At 40.6% G+C, this 19,912-nt stretch overlaps 1 protein-coding gene across 1 annotated transcript; it reads left to right on the top strand.

Moving 5' to 3' along the window:
- Positions 1-583: 583 nt before the first annotated feature.
- LOC124798698 (cytochrome P450 6k1-like) lies at positions 584-18,777 on the top strand. The gene is made up of 4 exons (XM_047262209.1): positions 584-1,690; positions 3,931-4,167; positions 5,650-5,901; positions 18,217-18,777. The coding sequence occupies exons 1-4, from the start codon at positions 799-801 to the stop codon at positions 18,393-18,395; spliced, it is 1,560 nt and encodes a 519-aa protein (XP_047118165.1). The 5' UTR covers positions 584-798; the 3' UTR covers positions 18,396-18,777.
- The last annotated feature ends 1,135 nt before the right edge of the window (positions 18,778-19,912 follow it).

Here is a 19,912-nt window from a genome sequence, read left to right as displayed (position 1 = left end):
CTACAGCTTAACAATTTCAAAAAGTACTGAAGTCTCTCTGGTATTTGCAAGCTCTTGATGTAGTTCTATAGGTAAACGGATTTTTTTCCATTATTTAAAATGTTCGATTCCCCTTTCTTGATAGGACAAACTGCTCCCACTTTAAGGTGTAACAGATATCAGACATCACCACATAATATTTATGGACGATAGTCGAAATAAACACTGCTGAAACATAAATAGCAGTAAATAATATGAACATCTGAAATTTATGTTGAGCGATGTACAAACAACCAGTTCGGAGCACTTTTGCTGAAGAATTGGCACTGTTTCTAATACTGTGTTCTGTCTCATGTGGCATGTGCACCTGTGTAACATTTTCTATTATTTCCCTACAGATTTCTTTCCACAATAAAGACTGAAAATAGCACACTGGATCTGCATCACCTACTGTATCATCATATGAGTTTATCTCCTCAACAAATTGTCTTGAGCACCTATCATACGACTAGTATTAGAACAGTTCATTTTATCCAAGTGGAATTAGGTGCAATAGAAGAGAGAATCAGTTTGGATGTTTGTAACACAACATTTACAGTGGATTCACATATCTTCTACAATTCTAAAACATATAGACAAGTAATGGCGGAAGCCAACACTTGTCTATCACTTGTCTATCTGTTAGTATGCTCCATTCAGCTTTACTCTTGTTACTACATTGTGGTAGTCAAGGGCTTCAACAAAGCAGCAAAGCTTGTAATTAGTTATAAGTTACCACACTAATGCTCTGTTCCTTGTTTATCTCGCCTAGGAATCAAGATGGCCCTCTACTTCGATTCATGGGCGACTGAGATGTTAGCCATCCTGTCAACGCTTTTCATGATAATGTATGTAACATTTAAAATCAATTACACCTACTGGAAGAAGAAAGGTCTGCCATATCTGGAGCCGTCTTTCCCACTGGGAAATGGCTGGAACGCAATACTAATGAGGAAATGCCCAGGCGAGGATATGAAAGACGTTTATTTTGAAGCAGAAGGCAAAGCAGTCGTCGGAATTTACTCATTAAATAATCCTCTTCTCGTTGTGCGGGATCCAGAACTTATCAAAATGATCATGGTGAGGGATTTCAACTACTTTCCTGACCGGGGCATCTACGTAGACGAGGAGACAGATCACCTGTCGGCGCACCTCTTCTTCCTCAGAGGCCAAAAGTGGCGGTCTCTGCGCCAGCAGCTGACGCCCACCTTCACGTCGGGAAAAATGCGCGCCATGTTCGGCATAGTGCGCGACTGTGCTCGTATTATGGTTGACGTCATACCCTCGGGCAGAGATGTGGAAGTCCGCGAGCTGATTGCCCGCTACTCTACTGACGTCATCGCTTCCTGTGCCTTTGGCATCAACGTCGACAGTCAGCACAATCCCGAGGCGGAGTTTCGGCAGTGGGGGCGGCGCTTCTTCCAGACATCCCTGCGCTCTTACCTGACTCTGTCTCTGGGATTCTCTAATCCCAACCTGCGCACCCTGCTGCCTTTACCCTTCGCACCGAAGGATATCACAGAGTATTTCACGCGCGTTGTTGACGACACAGTCAAACACCGAGAGAAGACAGGGATCATCAGGAAGGACTTCATGCAATTGATGATTCAGTTGAAGAACAATGGATATGTTGATGACAGCTTCTCAATCACAGGGAAGAAGGGTGCTGAACGTAAGTCATGGTTCTCAATATATATGATTTTATAAATAATATTTAATTGTAAATTTTAAACCTTTTGTAGGCTGTAAACCTTAAATACGTTTGTAGCAAGACACCGTTATTCTGCTCACATCCTCATCATTTACAAGAAGATTGTCATTTGATGATATGTCTATTAATATTGTTGATTACCAAGATACCAATAGACACCCCATTTCTTCAGCTGTGAATATTTTCGCACCCAGTTCAGAAGTTTTCAGTTAAATGAATTGAACTGTATATCACTTTCAGAAAAGTGGCACTAGTTTAGGGGAGTAATAGCTTATGAGTTATACTGATCGACCTGTAACTCACGCGCAGTAGAATGTCTTCATAGTGTTGGTTGCATTATTATCGATATACCTTCATTCGTTTTAGTAGGAATGAATAGTTGGATGCAGAAATCCATCTCGAAATTATGGTGTCACCGCCATACACCACACTTGCTAGGTGGTAGTCCATTATAATACCTCTTCATTATTAATTATGGTATGTGAGATCTATCAGTAGGCGATATTGCTATTTTTTTTCCACAACATTTTATTCTACTTAGAGTGTTGCTTCCTTCATATACTTCTCTGCTTTTTTAAACGCAGATGTTCTACATGTCGGCATAGGTTCGGTCTTTATCTTTATTGTGTTCGGTATCGTTTCTTATGTTTGAGCTTAAATCAGATCTTTTAACATGACATAATGTAAATGCTGTAGTTATGAAAAATTTGTTGTTTTAAGGTAATTATGCAACCCAGTCAAATACACAGTTCAACTAATTATATGCTTATACTATGAAGTTAAGTTAAAATGTCAATGGGCTCAAATATATATAGACACATATCAACCACCATGACACACCAATTTTCAGTCTACCCACTTGCAACATCCAAATTCAAAATGAAGTGTATTTAAGTAACGAGTTGTATCTAACTATTGATGGTATGAGAAATACATTTGTAACTTCGAAGAATATCGTAATTCCAAAGAACGTAATAGATAATGTCCATTTCCGAATCACTTTAGAATTGATATTTTCACTGTTTATTTGAACAATGCTTCAATTTGCTATTCTTCTCCTAAAAGATGTAGCGCCAGTAACTGTAATTCAGGCAGGGAGTAGTACAACGCATCTCTACAAGTTCTTCTTGTGACTCTGTTACAATTAAAATGTTTTGGCAGTCCCAGTAGGATAGTTATTCATTTTATGATTTAACCAATAGGACATCAGTATTGTCGTTAACGTAACTACTTTACAAAAGACCAAGACAGAAAAAAAGCAATAGCTTCCTTGAATTTTGCTCATCAGTATGTCATCAATACCATATAGAACTATAGAGGAAATAGAGAATATCCAAAGAAGAGCAGCACGTTTTGTTACAGGTTCATTTAGTAAGTGCGGAAGTGTCACGGGTTTGTTCGGCCACCTCCAGAGGCAGACGCTGGGAGAGACGTACTCTGCACTGAACTAAAGATCTGAGAATTTACATTACTAGAAGAACCAACCAATATATTGCTCCCTCCCATGTATATCTCGCGAAAAGACCAAGAAGATAAAATTAGAGTTTCGAGCCCACTGAGTGGGTTACCATCAATCGTTCTTCCCTTGAACCATCCGCAACTCGAACAGGGAACGGGAGCAGTGACGCTGCTACAGCCAGTATCCTCTGCCACACACCATGAGGTGGAGCGTAGATGTTCTCGCATATGTAGATGCAAGTATTGTGTCAGTACGAAATATCTTTCCTCACTATAAAAATTAGCTTCTATGTATCATTAGAATGATCACTACAATTTAAAACTTCTACAGAGAACATACATGAAATAGTAACAGAGAGAAGAATTACTTTTGCCAAGGCATTCAAGAGAAAATTACTGCAAATTATGGCTCTTGTAGTTTTATCTTCATTACACTTGAACTATCAAAGTTGAATTTACTTTAGTTGTCAAATTAAAACTACACAATTAAGGGCATTATCGTGAAACTAGCACTCTGTATAAGATATTGCAGTTACAGGCACGTTTTCTATAATTATTGTGACTATTACAGCTCTTGATAATGCAACTGCGTTTATAAGGGCACATTTCCCTAATTAAGTATAAAGTTTGGGGAAATCTTAGAAGCCATTTTCCCAAAGCTACTGTGATAGTTCATAACATTAAGATGATTTGCTTGATAGAGTGAGTAACAGCATGTTTACGACATATTTTATTCCTGGCAGATGGCAATAAGACTCTGACGACCAAGGAGATGGCAGCACAGGCGTGGGTGTTCTTCCTCGGGGGGTTCGAGACCTCTTCCACCACCGTAAGCTTCTGCCTGTATGAGCTCTCTAGACGTCCAGATATCCAGAAGAAACTGCAAGAAGAAGTTGATGACGTAATGAGAAAGACCAACGGTGATGTGACATATGATGATATAATGACCAAGATGCCATACATGGAAAAGGTGGTAAACGGTACGATGGAGGGTTTTGGTTCTTTTGTTCATACATCTCAATCATGAAAGTGTGGTCGTGCACAGATTAAAAGCCATGAAGAGAACACTAATTACTAAACACTAGGTCAAACACATATTCGTTTCATTATTATGACATCATCCATCATAAAATTGTAATTTAATGATATCTGCGTACAATAGTGTTTCTTCATACTTTAATGAACATGTAATATTTACAATATAAACTGTCTACACCGCAGGCAAAAATCAAGGCAATTCATAGGACCTATGAAAAATTGTGGAACAGATAAAAACATAAATATTCTCAGAAATAAAGTAGCCAAAACTACACAAACCCTATCTTGAAAGAACGTCCTGTGGCACCCTTAGAAACAATGCCTCTGTCGTTATAGAAGCAAGAAGACTACTGGTCCATCCCTAATTACTATTACCAGATTCTGTAATAACACAAGTTACACACATACACACACACACACACACACACACATAAATGGTTCAAATGGCTCTAAGCACTATGGGAATTAACATCTGAGGTCATCAGTCCCCTAAACTATATATATAATTTATTCTTTCATTTATTCAAAACTGTATTGCACTCATGTCATCAGCCACTGAGGACAGCAAGGTCTGCTTTAACAGCTCCTTAAGAATTAACCACAACATTATGGATCTCAATTATTTGTTATAATTACTGGAAAATTTGATATGAAATTTTATACACCACTTTTTTATTAATTCCGTAAACGCAGGCATCACTATGTACTTTAGAAATAGCTGAGTTTATTTCGGTATACAGATAAACTATTTCTGATTAAAAAACTCCCGGCATCGATACTGTATAGATGCAGTAGATGCTAACAGAACAAGGTCAAAGTCTATGTAGATATGTTATGAGGAGCACCAGTTTTAGTTCCTCTCACAAGCATAACGGATTTCACGTCCATTACAAACACGCTGAAAGCTATTGATGAGTAGTATTCTATTCTCTCGTAATCTTACGTTCCATTCTCTTTCATGTAATAGTGCCCTAATCACCTAGGACTATCACACATTCATCCTGTTCATATACTTTATCGGTTCCACTGTTTCACATATATTCACCCTATTTACCCATCATAGGCTAGTGAAGTGGACGTGAGAACCAACACGGTTGGTGTTGGTCTTTAATTTTATTTCATAAAGAATAATTCGGACATTGTATCGATCAGAAAATCATACTCTGTTACGTACGTTGCTGTTCATACCGATGCAAACGCCTGTATGAGCATGCTGGCCATAGACCAGGTAGCTTAGGAATTAGTGAATGACATATCTTCTTTTGCTCTATTAGGACCATTACGTTCATACATTTTCTTTGACATATTTTCAGATTGCAAATTAACTATGATCGATAAGGGGAGAATTAAAACTTCACACAGAGCGCCACTGTAGAATACTTATTAAAACACTTCCATTAACATCTGACCCCATTTTTTTTCAGAAACCCTTCGTATGTATCCACCCGCTACAGTTCTCAATCGTGAGGTGGTGCAGGATTATAATCTGGCAGGATATGACTGTGTCTTGGAGAAAGGAACTAAGGTGATTATTCCAGTCATGGGACTCCATTATGACAGGAGGTACTTTCGAAACCCCGAGGAATTCGACCCGGAGCACTTTTCCGAGGAGCAGAAGGCATCCAGGCATCCCTACAGCTATCTGCCATTTGGCGAAGGGCCACGCATATGCATCGGTGAGTCACTCCTCCGCTTATCTTCATTATCAATTTTTCACAAAAAATGTATGAAAATATCTTATGTTAAAATAAAAATAAACAATACATACTGATTAACTAAATAGAATTGAGTCATGCACTATGAGAAAATCAATGGTGATAAACTATGTCAAATGGAATGACGTGAAATAGTATCAGAGAAATCCATTCAGAAATTCTAAACCGGAAATGTAGACTGTGTAGTGACCAAAATTGAACCACATCAATATAAGTTGATATATGTCATTCATTTCCTCTGGATTTCTGTAAAAAATAATATAGTTAATGACGTTTATTCATCTTATAGTACACTATAGTTTCTTTCATTTATTTGTTAAAATGTTTGTTTCCTGATAGAATCACATATATTCACAAACTAGCTTCAACAACATCAAACTGTCATCAACTGATCAACAAGCAATATTTTAGTAGAATATTATCCACATGAAGGTTTGGAGGTAGCGATTGTGAGTACAATAGTTATCGTTAGCATATAACACACTAATGTGAGGAATGTTTTCCACAGACACGCATTTTTTGAGTCTACGTCCCATCATCTGGCTGCTTGCGTTCAACCCTCTAAAGACACGCACTCAAAGCACAAACTAGTCACGAAATACAATAAAAGAAGTCCATGTCTTACTTTGAAGTTGGCAACATTTTAATCTCTGCTTTTCTTCATCATACGACCGGCCGTTCATCAAAATGCCCTTCTTCTGTAGTGGTAACACCGATAGCAACTACTAAACGTCACACCAGCAGCCTTCCCATATACTGGCCTCTTCTGCGAACAAGTAGACGGTTTCAAACGAGTGCAGCGAGTCACGAACCTTTTCATTGTTCCAGAGATATCATAGGGGACATGGGAAAAAAGTTTTCCAATAGTTCTCTTGGCAAACCGCTCATGTATATCTGTTACTGTCAAATTAAAAAAAAAAAAAAAAAAATCTATGACCTCGTTGAGGACTCCGTTATCGCTCTCTTCCGTTTGTGCATTAAGTACATTATCAAATCTTTCTCCGTGAATACTTTCTTCCCTTCGTGCACCACTTCCAGAGTCTCTTCAATGTCTTTTAGGTTGTTTCCTGTCTTGTATACATGTTTAGCTGCTACAGATTTTTAAGTAAGACGAGGATTTGATGTTCAAATATCTGTATTTTATTTTATTTCATGGCTGCTTTGTGCTTTAAGTGTGTGTATTTGAAAGACTGAACGCAGCTAGCCAGATGATGGAAGCTTGACTCCCGAAACACATAGCTGTGGGTAACATCACTCACATTTGTGTGTTGTTTGCTAAATAACAATAACGATTGTGGTCTAGTAATCTCTCAGGAAGGTGTATTGTCTCTCAGTGACAATTAGTGGACCTGTAAACACCGTATACTAATGTAAAAGAGATTATCCGAAACACTTGAAGTTATTCATACAAGAACGTAAACGTTACTATGAGAAAAAAGTATCAGAGACAGTTAGAAAGTGATCAGTCTGACTAAAATGTCAAAGTTTAGGAATGTCTTCATTTGTTTTATTATTTCCACAATGATCAAGTGGGATCACATAACAACTTAATAACTTTTGTTTCTTTATTGAGAGTGCTCCTTAATCTTCTCCTCCAAGCAGACATTTTCATCTCTGTGTGGACGTTGTTCTTCGCTTTTCCTTCCTTGTTAGCCTTCCAATATGCGGATCTTATTTCTAAAACAATTTTTCCTTGCTCACTCTGATACATTTATGATATTTTTTCCATTTAGTTTCTTACTTTGTGATTCATGATATTGTTGGCTTCGCCCATGTTGACGTTTTCCTTTTTTTGTGGATGTTGTGCCTTCGTTGTTCCTCCCTTGGGAACCTAAATTGAAGATGTTACTACTAAAATTTTCTATGTGATACCTTGACGTTATTTCTTTTCATTTGGTTTTTTATTTCTGTTATTTGTATTATCGTTGGCTTCCTTTTCGAGAACTATAGGAATGTTTGTTTTAGTAGCCTGATATCTTTCATTTTGTCGAGGTATCCCGAAATTTCTATATTTACTACTTTTTTAGTTAACTGTTGCAACCGCGAAATAGTGACAAATCTTTGGATAGGTTTCATCTGTCTGGTATCAATGCCTTTAAGGTTTTTCCCTCTTCAATATGAAGATTTAATTGTGATTGGATTCTTAGTGAAAGAAGAACTACTTGACAGCCTATAGACTTGGCTAAATCAGTATTTGGAAGAATTAACTATGACCCTAACGACAGGAATAGCAGCACCAGATGTGTTGATAGTTGGAATGGAGCGGTCTATTGCCCAACGAATGTCTCTCTGTAACAGTTCGGAATCGAACACCACGAATTGCTTCCATCTTAAGAAGGGATTATATCTATGGAATATGGTGGATAGTACATTACTTGGCAGTTCCGTCAGTTGAAAAAAATCAGTCATGTATGTGCCAGGGCATTTCCCTGCAAACTGAAGGACGGGTTCTGCTGAAATTGTCTCCGTTTCGTTCCAAAATGACCAGTAATTGTTTGGAGATAGTAAATTCCGTATTTAAGTATTCCTTATTAGTTGAAACTTAATAGATGCCGCTGTTAAAGTTCCAATCCTCAAACTTCAGTAGTTAAAACGTACTGAGGTTTCATGCTAAAATATCGCAGGACCCAAAACATGGTAGTACATTGCAAGTGACTGATAACTGATAACAGAAACGTGCACAGGGTTTGGCCACAGGTCCAACCGAAGAGGGTTTGCATTTTGGGGCAGCTGAGGACCCATTAAGACAATTCTGAAGGCGAGGATTCAGGCCACGATGCGATGCATCACACACGAGTTCGCGGCCTGCTCCATTAAGAACGGATCACGCATCGAGTAGGTCACTCCGGGAAATATTTATTTATTGTACTTCTACAGTAAGTGCAAATCGCATTAACCGTGCACACTGCCTTGCTTGGCAGAGAAAGCCCACTTGTGTTTTAGGTCGAAAGTGTCAAGTTTTTCAAAATGGTTATGAGCCCTATGGGACTTAACATCTGGGGTCATCAGTCCCGTAGAACTTAGAACTACTTAAACCTAACTATAGTGGTCCCGTGGTTCCAAACTGAAGTGCCTAGAAACGCTCGGCCACAGCGGCCGGCTCCAGGTTTCGATGTAAATGACTTAATCTAACATTTTCGACTAAAGAACTATGACTCTTTAAGTGCGACATTGGCAGTTTTTCAAACACTTATCTACAGCTGGTGTGAGCTCTCCATCGAATTATAAAAAACGTTTTCTTTGGATGTGGGAAAGAAGAAAGAAGGAAAATTTCAGAATTAAAACTGTTTTCGTTGTGGAATTATTTAATGTTAATGGCATGATTCTTTGACATTAAAAACTTCTGCAATCAGAATTGTGTTTATTCTGAAATAAATCGAAACCGGCTATTGTAGCACGCTGCCACAATGGAATGGAGTAAGGAAGGTAGATTAGGATTTAACGTACCGTCGAAGATAAGATCATCAGATGACATGGTCAGATGGGGGAAAGGAAGGAAAGGATAGGGAAATCACCAATTGAACCATCCATGCATTTGCCTTAAGCAATTTAGCGATACTGCGGAAACCATAAGTCTGCAGGATACGAGGGTGATATGAACCACTTCTCTCGTGAATACTAATCAAGTATTTTAGCAGTACCTCGCTCGGTATGTATGTATGAATACATGTGGAGTCTGGTACTTCAGACTGAATCTACTTTTCACAATGAAATACCTCAGTTTTGCCACCCCTATTGGGGAAACTGCCCTCCGAGAAGATTTCACGAGCTGTGAAATTCTGTTTCGAGGATCAGAATGCTGCCGAGACCCCATGGTGTAAAACACGCATCTGTTGCAGTGGTGAGGTGGATTACCTCATACCTCATGCCTTGGTGCCCTGACTGACTGAATGCAGGGCACTGGTCACAAAAAAGCCGGACAAATCTACTATATATACACGCCAAGATATGCCATACTCAAGCCGACGAACCGGTTTGGGCCAAAAAGCTTCGTTCACATGAATTCGCTATGTTTACTAGACGCTGGTCTACGTACCGCTGCTACACTCGATGATTCTGGGGCTCGAGCCGGAGTCATCACGAGGAGACCACCTCCAATAACTGGGCGTCTCCAGCGGGTCTTACGGGCCTTAGGTGCAAAACTTGCGCTCCAGCGCGCCTCCCACCTGACCCTCTGCCAGAGCTGCTGACTGCGGCAGATACGCCTGACGCCATCCTCTGGCCAGCGAGGGCTCTGACACGGCGACCTGCTCGCGGCCGCCTGGTTGGCCGGCGACCACGCGCTGGTGCAGCCAAACGCGCCGCCTTTTGTTCCGCTGAGGCAGACTCTACTGTCCGGGATCAGTGGACGCATTCGATTAGCCGCTTTCATCAATCGTCCGAGAATCTTGGTGAAAAAAATATATTTCCACCCGAGCTGAACCGATTCCTCGACAGCCGAGTTAGGCAACCCATCGTCCTGCATTCCGACTTAAAATACGACCATCCTCGCAGTTAATATGGATTTGCACCACCATCCAATTACATCTCTGTAATGAGATGCATTCCTTCTTTAACAATCCTGGATTCTATTCTTTTTTTAAACAGTTGCTTCAGAGACTTGAATAACAGTCATCAATTGCTTTTTTATCCTTTGTAAGCTAATCAACAAGAAGCCACCAATTTCAATCCTGAAAAATCAGTATATCTAATAGAGGTGTTGTACGAGGGTCACTCCGAAAGAAATGGACACTATTTTTTTTTTATCCATCTTTTATTCTACATGTTTGAAAGTTTTACAGTGTGTAGATACATCCTTTAGGAACAATATTTTCATTTCTCCACATAATTTGCATCCTCCTCAACTGCCTTACACCTGTTGCAGCCACTGTTTGGCAGTGCACAAGGGTGTCATCATCTTCAAACTTTGTTCCACGAAGAGAGTCTTTCAGTTTCCAAGAGAGATGATAGTCACATGGAGCCAGGTCAGGACTGTAAGGCGGGTGTTTCAGTGTTGTCTATCCAAGTTTTGTGATCGCTTCCCTGGTTTTTTGACTGACATGCAGCCGTGCATTGTCTTGCAACAGCAAAACATCCTGTTTTTGCCGATCTGGTCGAACACGATTCAGTCGCCCGTATCTCGTGGTCGTGCGGTAGCGTTCTCGCTTTCCACGCCCGGGTTCCCGGGTTCGATTCCCGGCGGGGTCAGGGATTTTCTCTGCCTCGTGATGGCTGGGTGTTGTGGGATGTCCTTAGGTTAGTTAGGTTTAAGTAGTTCTAAGTTCTAGGGGACTGATGACCATAGATGTTAAGTTCCATAGTGCTCAGAGCCATTTTTTGAACGATTCAGTCGAGCTGGAAGTTTCCTCAGTGTCGCCACATATGCATCAGAATTTATGGTGGTTACACCTGACATGATGTCCACAAGCAAGAGTTGTTCGGAATCGAAAAACACCGTAGCCATAACTTTTGCAGCAGGAGGTGTGGTTTTGAATTTGTTTTTCGTGAGTGAATTTGCATGATGCCACTCCATTGATTGCCTCTTCGTCTCTGGTGAAAAATGATTGAGCCATGGGTCATCACCTGTCACAGTTATTCCAGGAAATTGATCTCCACCATTCTCGTACTGTTCCAAAAGTTCGCTGCATACCGTTTTTCTTGTTTCTTTGTGAGCCACTGTCTACATCCTGGGGACCCACATGGCACAAACCTTTTTTAACGCCAACACTTTCAGTATTCTGCAAACACTTCCTTCCCCTACCCCAACGTAGCGTGACAATTCGTTCACTGTGATGCGTCTGTCAGCAGTCACCAATTCGTTAACTCTCTGCACATTGTCTGGAGTGTGTGCAGTACGAGCCCTGCCGCTGCGAGGACAATCCTCAATATTGCCGTGCTCGTTTTCATCACGTAACCTGCTCACCCACCGACTAACTGTACTGCGATCGACAGCAGCATATCCATACACCATTTTCAACCTCTTGTGGATGTTTGCCACTGTCTCGTTTTCACAGCACAGGAATTCTATGACATCACGTTGATTCTGACTAACGTCAAGTGTAGCAGCCATCTTGAAGACATGCTGTGACGGCGCCACTCACGGGAACAGGCTGAACTAAGTTTGAAAACAAGTGGGACGGATGTATCTACACACTGTAAAACTTTCACACATGCAGCATGAAAACTGCATTATTACAAAAATAGTGTGCATTTCTTTCGGAGTGACCCTGGTATAACTTACACAACACTATTTTTCTGGAAGCAGGTTGGTTTTATTTAGAATTACAATACAGCGTATTACTTCCTACTCTTTTGGCTACAAACGCTATTTTTCAACATAATCTACGTTCAATGCGACGGCCTCACGCCACCTTACGAAGCCAACTTCGAAACCAACGTCTTCCTGCATCAGTAAGCGCCCCATCATCCACATTCTGCTTACCGCAGAGTGCATCCTTGATTGGGCAGACAGATGGAAGTCGGAAGGAGTGAGGTTGAGGCTGTTGGACAGAGCCCTGCACGGCAGCCCACCGCATACCACTGCCGACCCGCGGGCTTGCTTGGACCAGCCATATGTGGTGTGCCATATTGGTATTCATTTCAAGCTTATATGTATATATGCTGTTTGTGAGCACCAGCAATTTCAGAATCACTCGAAAACCCGTTGTTAACTGTGTGATTCGTTCCAATAAAATAACGAGAAACATCATATTCATGGCAAAAAGAGTTATTGTAACTTGTGTATTATGAGAGTAGGCTATTTGAAGGCAGCGACACACGGAAGATCCACTAAAACGCATTGTTCTTAGTACCATTTGTTATAATTAAATTTCAGTTAGTAACTTATCTACCATAAGGTTTTCTGAAATGGTAACATGCTTCGATTACTTACAATGTGTGTGTTGATGGTTTAGCGATGCCGGCATGGTAGCTGAGTGTGTTCGGTCAGAGGGCCAGCTGCCCTCTGTAGTAAAAAAAACTGAGTTAATGGATCGACAACGAATTAAACGGGTGTCTTTCGACGTCTGCCTAGAGCAGATACAGCGAACGAAAACGAACAATATGAGATTAAAAAAAAAAAGCGTAATGAGTGGCATCACTGTCTTGTATCGATTTGGTAGTTTGGGGGGAGGTTCGCGTCTTGACATTACTAAATTTTATTTCCTAACATTCACGTTTTTATTAGGTTCTGATACTGTATTATTTGTTTAATATAAGTATATACTATAATGTTTGATGTTATATAAATATAAGTTCACCTTTTTTTGAGGAGTGACTTTGTTCGATTGGCTTAATGTACAGGACAGCTTGCGCTACTTGTGTAAATATATTTTGCTCCTTTTTCTTTTATGCTTCGTAATTCACATGTTGCAAAGATTCTGCTACTGGGTAGAAACAATGATTAAGTAAGACTGACTTTCGTGATTGATCATTCCAAATTATTGATGTTGTAGCTAGTGAATGGTATTATTTGCCTCTCCCGTGACTTCACACATCATTTTCAGATGTCGAATCCGAGCGGTCTTATGCGCTGCAGTAAAGGACTGTGCGGCTGGTCCTCCCTCGGGCATGGGTGTGTGTGTTTGTCCTTAGGATAATTTAGGTTAAGTAGTGTGGAAGCTTAGGGACTGATGACCTTAGCAGTTAAGTCCCATAAGATTTCACACATATTTGAACATTTTTTCAGATGTCGAAATTGTGCCCACAGGAAATTACCTATTCGTGGTGCTGCTTCCTCTAGATAATTTTCTAGGCGGACTCGCAAGATTGATTTCAGAGGCTTCTTCATCCTAAGTTTCTTCACTTCAGTGTTTCGGAGGGTCACTTTCAATGGCAAAAGGAGATGCAGTGAGGGGATTTTCCGCTTTCATTTCTTTTGATGTCTCCTTGAAGGGATGTAAAAAAAATCCTTACTTTACAACTCTTGGAATAATTTACGGGCTAATCTATACCAGTTTAATATAAAAAAAGCCACAGCGTACATTCCGTCAGAACAGAAATCAGTTTGTCCATCAACGTGATGTCAGTTCCTTCTGTTCTCTTTGTTTCTCATTTCTCAGGGAGCTTTTTACATAGTATAGAATACTGTCTTTTCAGACGGCCGGTGTAGCCTTGCGGTTCTAGGCGAGTCGGTCTGGAACTGCGTGACCGCTACAGTCGCAGGTTCGAATCCTGCCTCGGGCATGGATGTGTATGATGTCCTTAGGTTAGTTAGGTTTAACTAGTTCTAAGTTCTAGGGGACTGATGACCACTGACGTTGAGTCTTATAGTGCTCAGAGCCATTTGAACCATTTGAACTGCCTTTTCTCCGATTCAAGCATGGCCAATCCTGTGTTCCAGTGAGTATCGTTCGACTGCTCGATTCTTCTCTCCAGGCTATGAACAACGCCATTTTTGCAAATGTCACAAGTTTCTCCACTGTAGTCAGAACAAAATAAAGTTTTGGGTAGTTGAATGGCATATACCGCACACTAAACGCATTTCTTAGCATTCTGTTCAGCATGTGAAAGGGAAAATTCAGTGCAGAATATCTACGGAGAACAGCGGTAATGTTGGCATCTTGGTCAGTTGTAAAAGATACATTTTTGAGACTATTCTAGTGAATACCAAGCGAGATAAATCGTCTCAGCAATTCCTTTCTAATGTTTTGAAGCGCCGTAGTCTCGTCTTGAAACCGTGTCATACGCAAGAAGTATGTTCCGAGGTCCCAATTAACAAAATAAGAAAGTGTACGAGTCAGGTAATTATCTCTCCTTGTGCAACGTGTCACGTATCTCTGGTCGCCTGGAATTCACCTCCATCCTCGTAATAAATTATTCAGGTTCGGTTTCCTTTCAAAGGTTTTTCGCTTTTTGTGTGATTTGTTTTGAGACAGTTATGGGATGAGACATAGTAGGTTTTGCGGATACTTTTCTATAAGTCGCTGCAGTATTGATCAATCTCTGAGTCAGATCTGAAACTGCTTCACCCCCAGTAGCTTCTCCTGGACACAAAGTCACGCTTTTCTCAATAAATTTGCCCTGAGCAGATTTGAGAAGGCGTATTCGTCAATGCATGACACTTGTTTGTTAGACACACGCGAATTCCAGATGACTGTTAAGTATGCAAGTAAAGTTCATTGTACTCGACACACCAAAGGTAGTTAACACTGTTGCCATCACCATCTACTATAGAATTAAGCACTGACCAAATTGAAGTTCTGAGAGTTCGATCAGGTTCTATCATTCTGTACTCACCAGCCGTTAGTTCTTGTTCTATGCCGTGCGGTCAAAGGCGTCCTCTCACCGTTCGCGCGGTTCCCACCGTCGGAGGTTCAAATGGTCCAAATGGCTCTGAGCACTATGGGACTTAACTTCTGAGGTCATCAGTCCCCTAGAACATAGAACTACTAAAATATAACTAACCTAGGGACATCACATACATCCATGCCCGAGGCAGTATTCGAACCTGCGACCGTAACGATCGCGCGGTTCCAGACTGTAGCGCCTAGGACTACTCGGCCACTCGGCCGGCGTCGGAGGTTTGAGTCGTCCCTAAGGCATGGGTGTTTGTGTTGTCCTTAAGTGCATTAAGTAGTGCGTAAGTCTAGGGATCGGTGACCTTATCAGTTCGGACCCATAGAAGCTTACCACAATTTTTTTGTTTTATTTCTAGTTGCTTTAACATACTTTCCGTCCTTTTTGAAGCACTTGCTATTTCCGGACTCATCTTCTGTACAGCAATAAAAACATAAAAGATTGTTATACCATCATTTTTATTTACAAAAAAAGGAGAACATATTTTAGCAAAACGATTTCCTAGAATTTATTAACGATTCGCGAGTTATTTATTTGCCTCTATCGCAATACGATTGCTACTAATCACGTTGTAACAGCTGCCTCTACAGACGCCACAGCGCTGTACAACTGCCACCATACTGGTTAGAAAATTAAAAAAGTTTAAACGGTTTGTATCGAAATGGCCGAGGCTGTTAGTGTCCTTACGGAAAATAGCCGATGTGAGGAAAGACGGTAACGAACAAGGAAGTATTATGTTGCAAATTAAAGAATGGTAGTGTTTTACATAAAAAAGTTGTATGCTTCTTCGTATTAAACTACAAGAACACAAAGATCGCCATACGTAGGAAAAGGAAGGTAGTCTCTCTCTAGAAACGATCTAGATTGCAAGTGATACAATACACTCCTGGCCATTAAAATTGCTACACCAAGAAGAAATGCAAATGATAAACGTGTATTAATTGGACAAATATTACACTAGAACTGACATGTGATTACATTTTCACGGAATTTGGGTGCATAGATCCTGAGAAATCAGTACCCAGAACAACCACCCCTGGCCGCATTAACAGCCTTGATACGCCTTGCCAATCAGTCAAACAGAGCTTGGATGGCGTGTACAGGTGCACCTGACCATGCAGCTTCAACACGATACCACAGTCCATCAAGAGTAATGACTGACGTATTGTGACGAGCCAGTTGCTCGCCGACCATTGACCAGACGTTTTCATTTGCTGAAGGATCTGGAGAATGTGGCCAGGGCAGCAGTCGAACATTTTCTGTATCCAGAAAGGCCTGCAACATGCGGTCGTGCATTATCCTGCTGAAATGTAGGGTTTCGCAGGGATCGAATGAAGGGTACAGCCACGGGTCGTAACACATCTGAAATGTAACGTCCACTGTTCAAAGTGCCGTCAATGTGAACAAGAGGTGACCGAGACGTCTAACCAATGGCACCCCATACCATCACACCTGGTGATACGCCAGTATGGCGATGACGAAACACGTTTTCAATGTACTTTCACCGCGATGTCGCCAAACACGGATGCGACCGTAATGAAGCTGTTAACAGAACCTGGATTCATCCGAAATAATTACGTTTTGCCATTCGTGCACCCAGGTTCCATGCTGCTGCAAACGTCGTCGAACCGTTCGTGCAGATGGTTGTTGTCTTGTAAACGTCCCCACCTGGATACTCAGGGATCGAGATGTTGCTGCACGATCCGTTACAGCTACGCGGATAAGATGCCTGTCATTTCGACTGCTAGTGATATGAGGCCGTTGGGATCCTCCTGAACCCACCGATTCCATATTCTGTATTCTGCTAACAGTCATTGTCTCGACCAACGCGAGTAGCAATGTCGCGATACGATAAACAGCAATCGCGATAGGCTACAATCCGACCTTTATCAAAGTCGGTAACGTGATGGTACGCATTTCTCCTCCTTATATGATGCATCATAACAAGCTTTCAAGTACAATTATGTTGTTACGAAACCTAATAGTAAGAACCGTAGTTTGTTGGTCTCCGATACTTAGTCTTCCCACTGCCAGTGATATTCAGGTCGTAGTAGTTAAGAGAGAGAGTATGCAGCACGCCAGTAAGAATTGTATGTCGTGAGACGAGATGGTTTCCATTATATGAAGCCTTCCGCTACCTAACAGTATTATGACATTACAATGGCCCTAGAGACCAAGATTAACCCAAACTGGGAATTATTGCTGGCAGTCTTGCCGATGCAGAAGTCCAGATCTGAATAGGAGATGAAACTATTAAGTGATAGTCAATTTGAGAAATAAATTCTGGACAGTAACACCCTTGTGTTGCTCTTGATGTGAAGGAAACCTGCGTTCATTCCCAGTCAAAGTAAATTCCCAATAATTGATTGATTTAAGAGGGTAATTAAGCTCCTGAAGGAAATTAAGTTCAGAATGCTAAAGGTTCATAAGTCGAGGGAAAACAGTTTATGGACAAAAACAAAACTCTACCCCTCTATATTCATTGCACTGGCTTATCACAGTGTCAAGCTATATTATCCACTGTGCATTCTTTCAATTAATCTGGGTGATGAAAGTTAATTAATATTATTTATTTAATTAATTCGAACATAGCTGGAGAGACACCCTGTTGTCACTGTTCATAGCAAGCAGAGGCAGGTAGCTTGATGCTATAACCTTCAAAACTATTAAGAAATGGGACAGCCAAGCGGCCATAGTAGGTACGAATAAAGCTGACTCGATAACAACAAATGATAAAACAAAACAACTAGTGGTGAGTTTGCACCCGTATAGCGATTAAAACACTTTTGCTACAGGACGTCTTCGTGTTTATAGTCCTGATACCTCTCTCGGGATGGGGCGAAATAGCACTGGTTCTGCGGAGAGAATTATTTCGAAATTTATTATAGTTTATGTGAGAAATTGAACGAAATGAATTTTGTGACACAGTGCCAGATTTCAAGCATGTAGCATTATCATTCCCAGGTACAACAAAGTGATAACTTGTTTGATTTGTTGCAGGCATGCGTTTCGGGTTGATGCGGGTGAAGACAGCGATAGTACATCTGGTGTCAAAATTTGACATTCTGCCCGTCGGAGATAAGCAGTCTAAGTTACGCATGGCTCCCAACACTGTGGTGCTGACACCGATCGGAGGAATCCACCTGAGGTTGGAGCAGCGAAAAGTGACTGCGTGCTGAAGTTCTCCAGCTGCTGTGAACAACTCTGCAGAAACCTCACAAACACTGTGTTCACATGAAAAGACTCATGGAACAAGGACACCACTACATCAATTACACTGTGATACTTCAGATTGTTGATAATGACAAAATTCCTACTGATACAGTTGGTCTCACAACAGATGCACCGTTTCTGTACTGTGCATAGTGTTCATCAACACTGATATCACTGTCAAGTTGGATAAGTATCTATTTATATAAACTCTTGTATAGCAATGCCTATCACTTCTTTACCTTGTTGTTTCTGTATGTGAGGAAGAAGAGTTCAAGTCGAAACGTAGTTTATTTGCATACCTGCTGTCTCTTCATTCTGCTGTTTGGAACTAAACACGTTTGATACGTTTTCTGTTGTGTACTGCTGTGGACATTAATATTGCCTGTGTTATAGCTCTGACCATGTTGTGCTTCTACAACTGATTAAAATGAACCTCAAGAGAAAACCGACAACTTTTTATTTTAGGCGGATTTAATAAACCAAGGCCCAATTCAGCGTATACGAACATACCTAAGGGATCTGCCGTTCAACAAGACAAGGATATGGTTAAAATCTACTAAAAATAAAACACACACACACACACACACACACACACACACACACATATATATATATATATATATATATATATATATATAGTTTCACAGTTACATCTATAATGCATTACATGTAACTGTGAAACTGTCACAGCAAAATATTTACCTGCCTATCATTTCGTTAATCGCCATAGGTATTGTGATATTTGCATTCAGGTGAGACACTGAGCGAAATTCTAAAAAGTTTGTAATAAAAAATAGGGGTCCTATGATTTTGAATTTGGTGCATAGTATTACATAATGTGTTGCTGCATATTAAATTTAGCTAACATATTGAACTGTTGTCTACACTTGGGTGGGGGCCTCTGACACCAACGCCAAGAAAACCGATCTGATGTAGCACACTTATTTGCGATCGCACGCGCTAACAATAAAGTCAAATGAAATATCGACAACATTCCTGATATTTCATAAGTGGTTGAGATACTGAAGTGGGATCTGGGCAAATGGTAACCTGCAAACAGGAGAGTATATTGCCATACGGTTACTATGCAAACTTTATTATCTGCATGTTATAACACTAACTACAGACTTTTTCGATGAAAGAATGTAATTTTGAAGGGTCATGGATAGCTGGTGAAACGGGGCATGCTGTGGGTTTTTGTGCAGCATAAGTGAAGCCATTACACGTTTATTTTTGTACCGAAGATGTGTTTTTCATAATCTGTCGACGTTGCTTTCCCTCTGTTCCCCACTTGGCAAACTTAATAAACTACGGTTTCAGAATTCTCTCCCAATTGCATCTGCACAGCTTATTAGTGAGGTGACATTGTGTAAGCTGTGCCGTGTTTTGGCAAAAGAAGCAAACTTCAACATAGTAGCAAGAGAAAAATAGGTTTCATTCAAAATTCACCATTTGTGGCACATGCATGAAACTTGCAGTTGTT

Source organism: Schistocerca piceifrons, chromosome 5, assembly GCF_021461385.2.
Source record: "Schistocerca piceifrons isolate TAMUIC-IGC-003096 chromosome 5, iqSchPice1.1, whole genome shotgun sequence".
Lineage (NCBI taxonomy): Eukaryota > Metazoa > Arthropoda > Insecta > Orthoptera > Acrididae > Schistocerca > Schistocerca piceifrons.
This window is presented reverse-complemented; position numbering and strand designations above follow the sequence as displayed.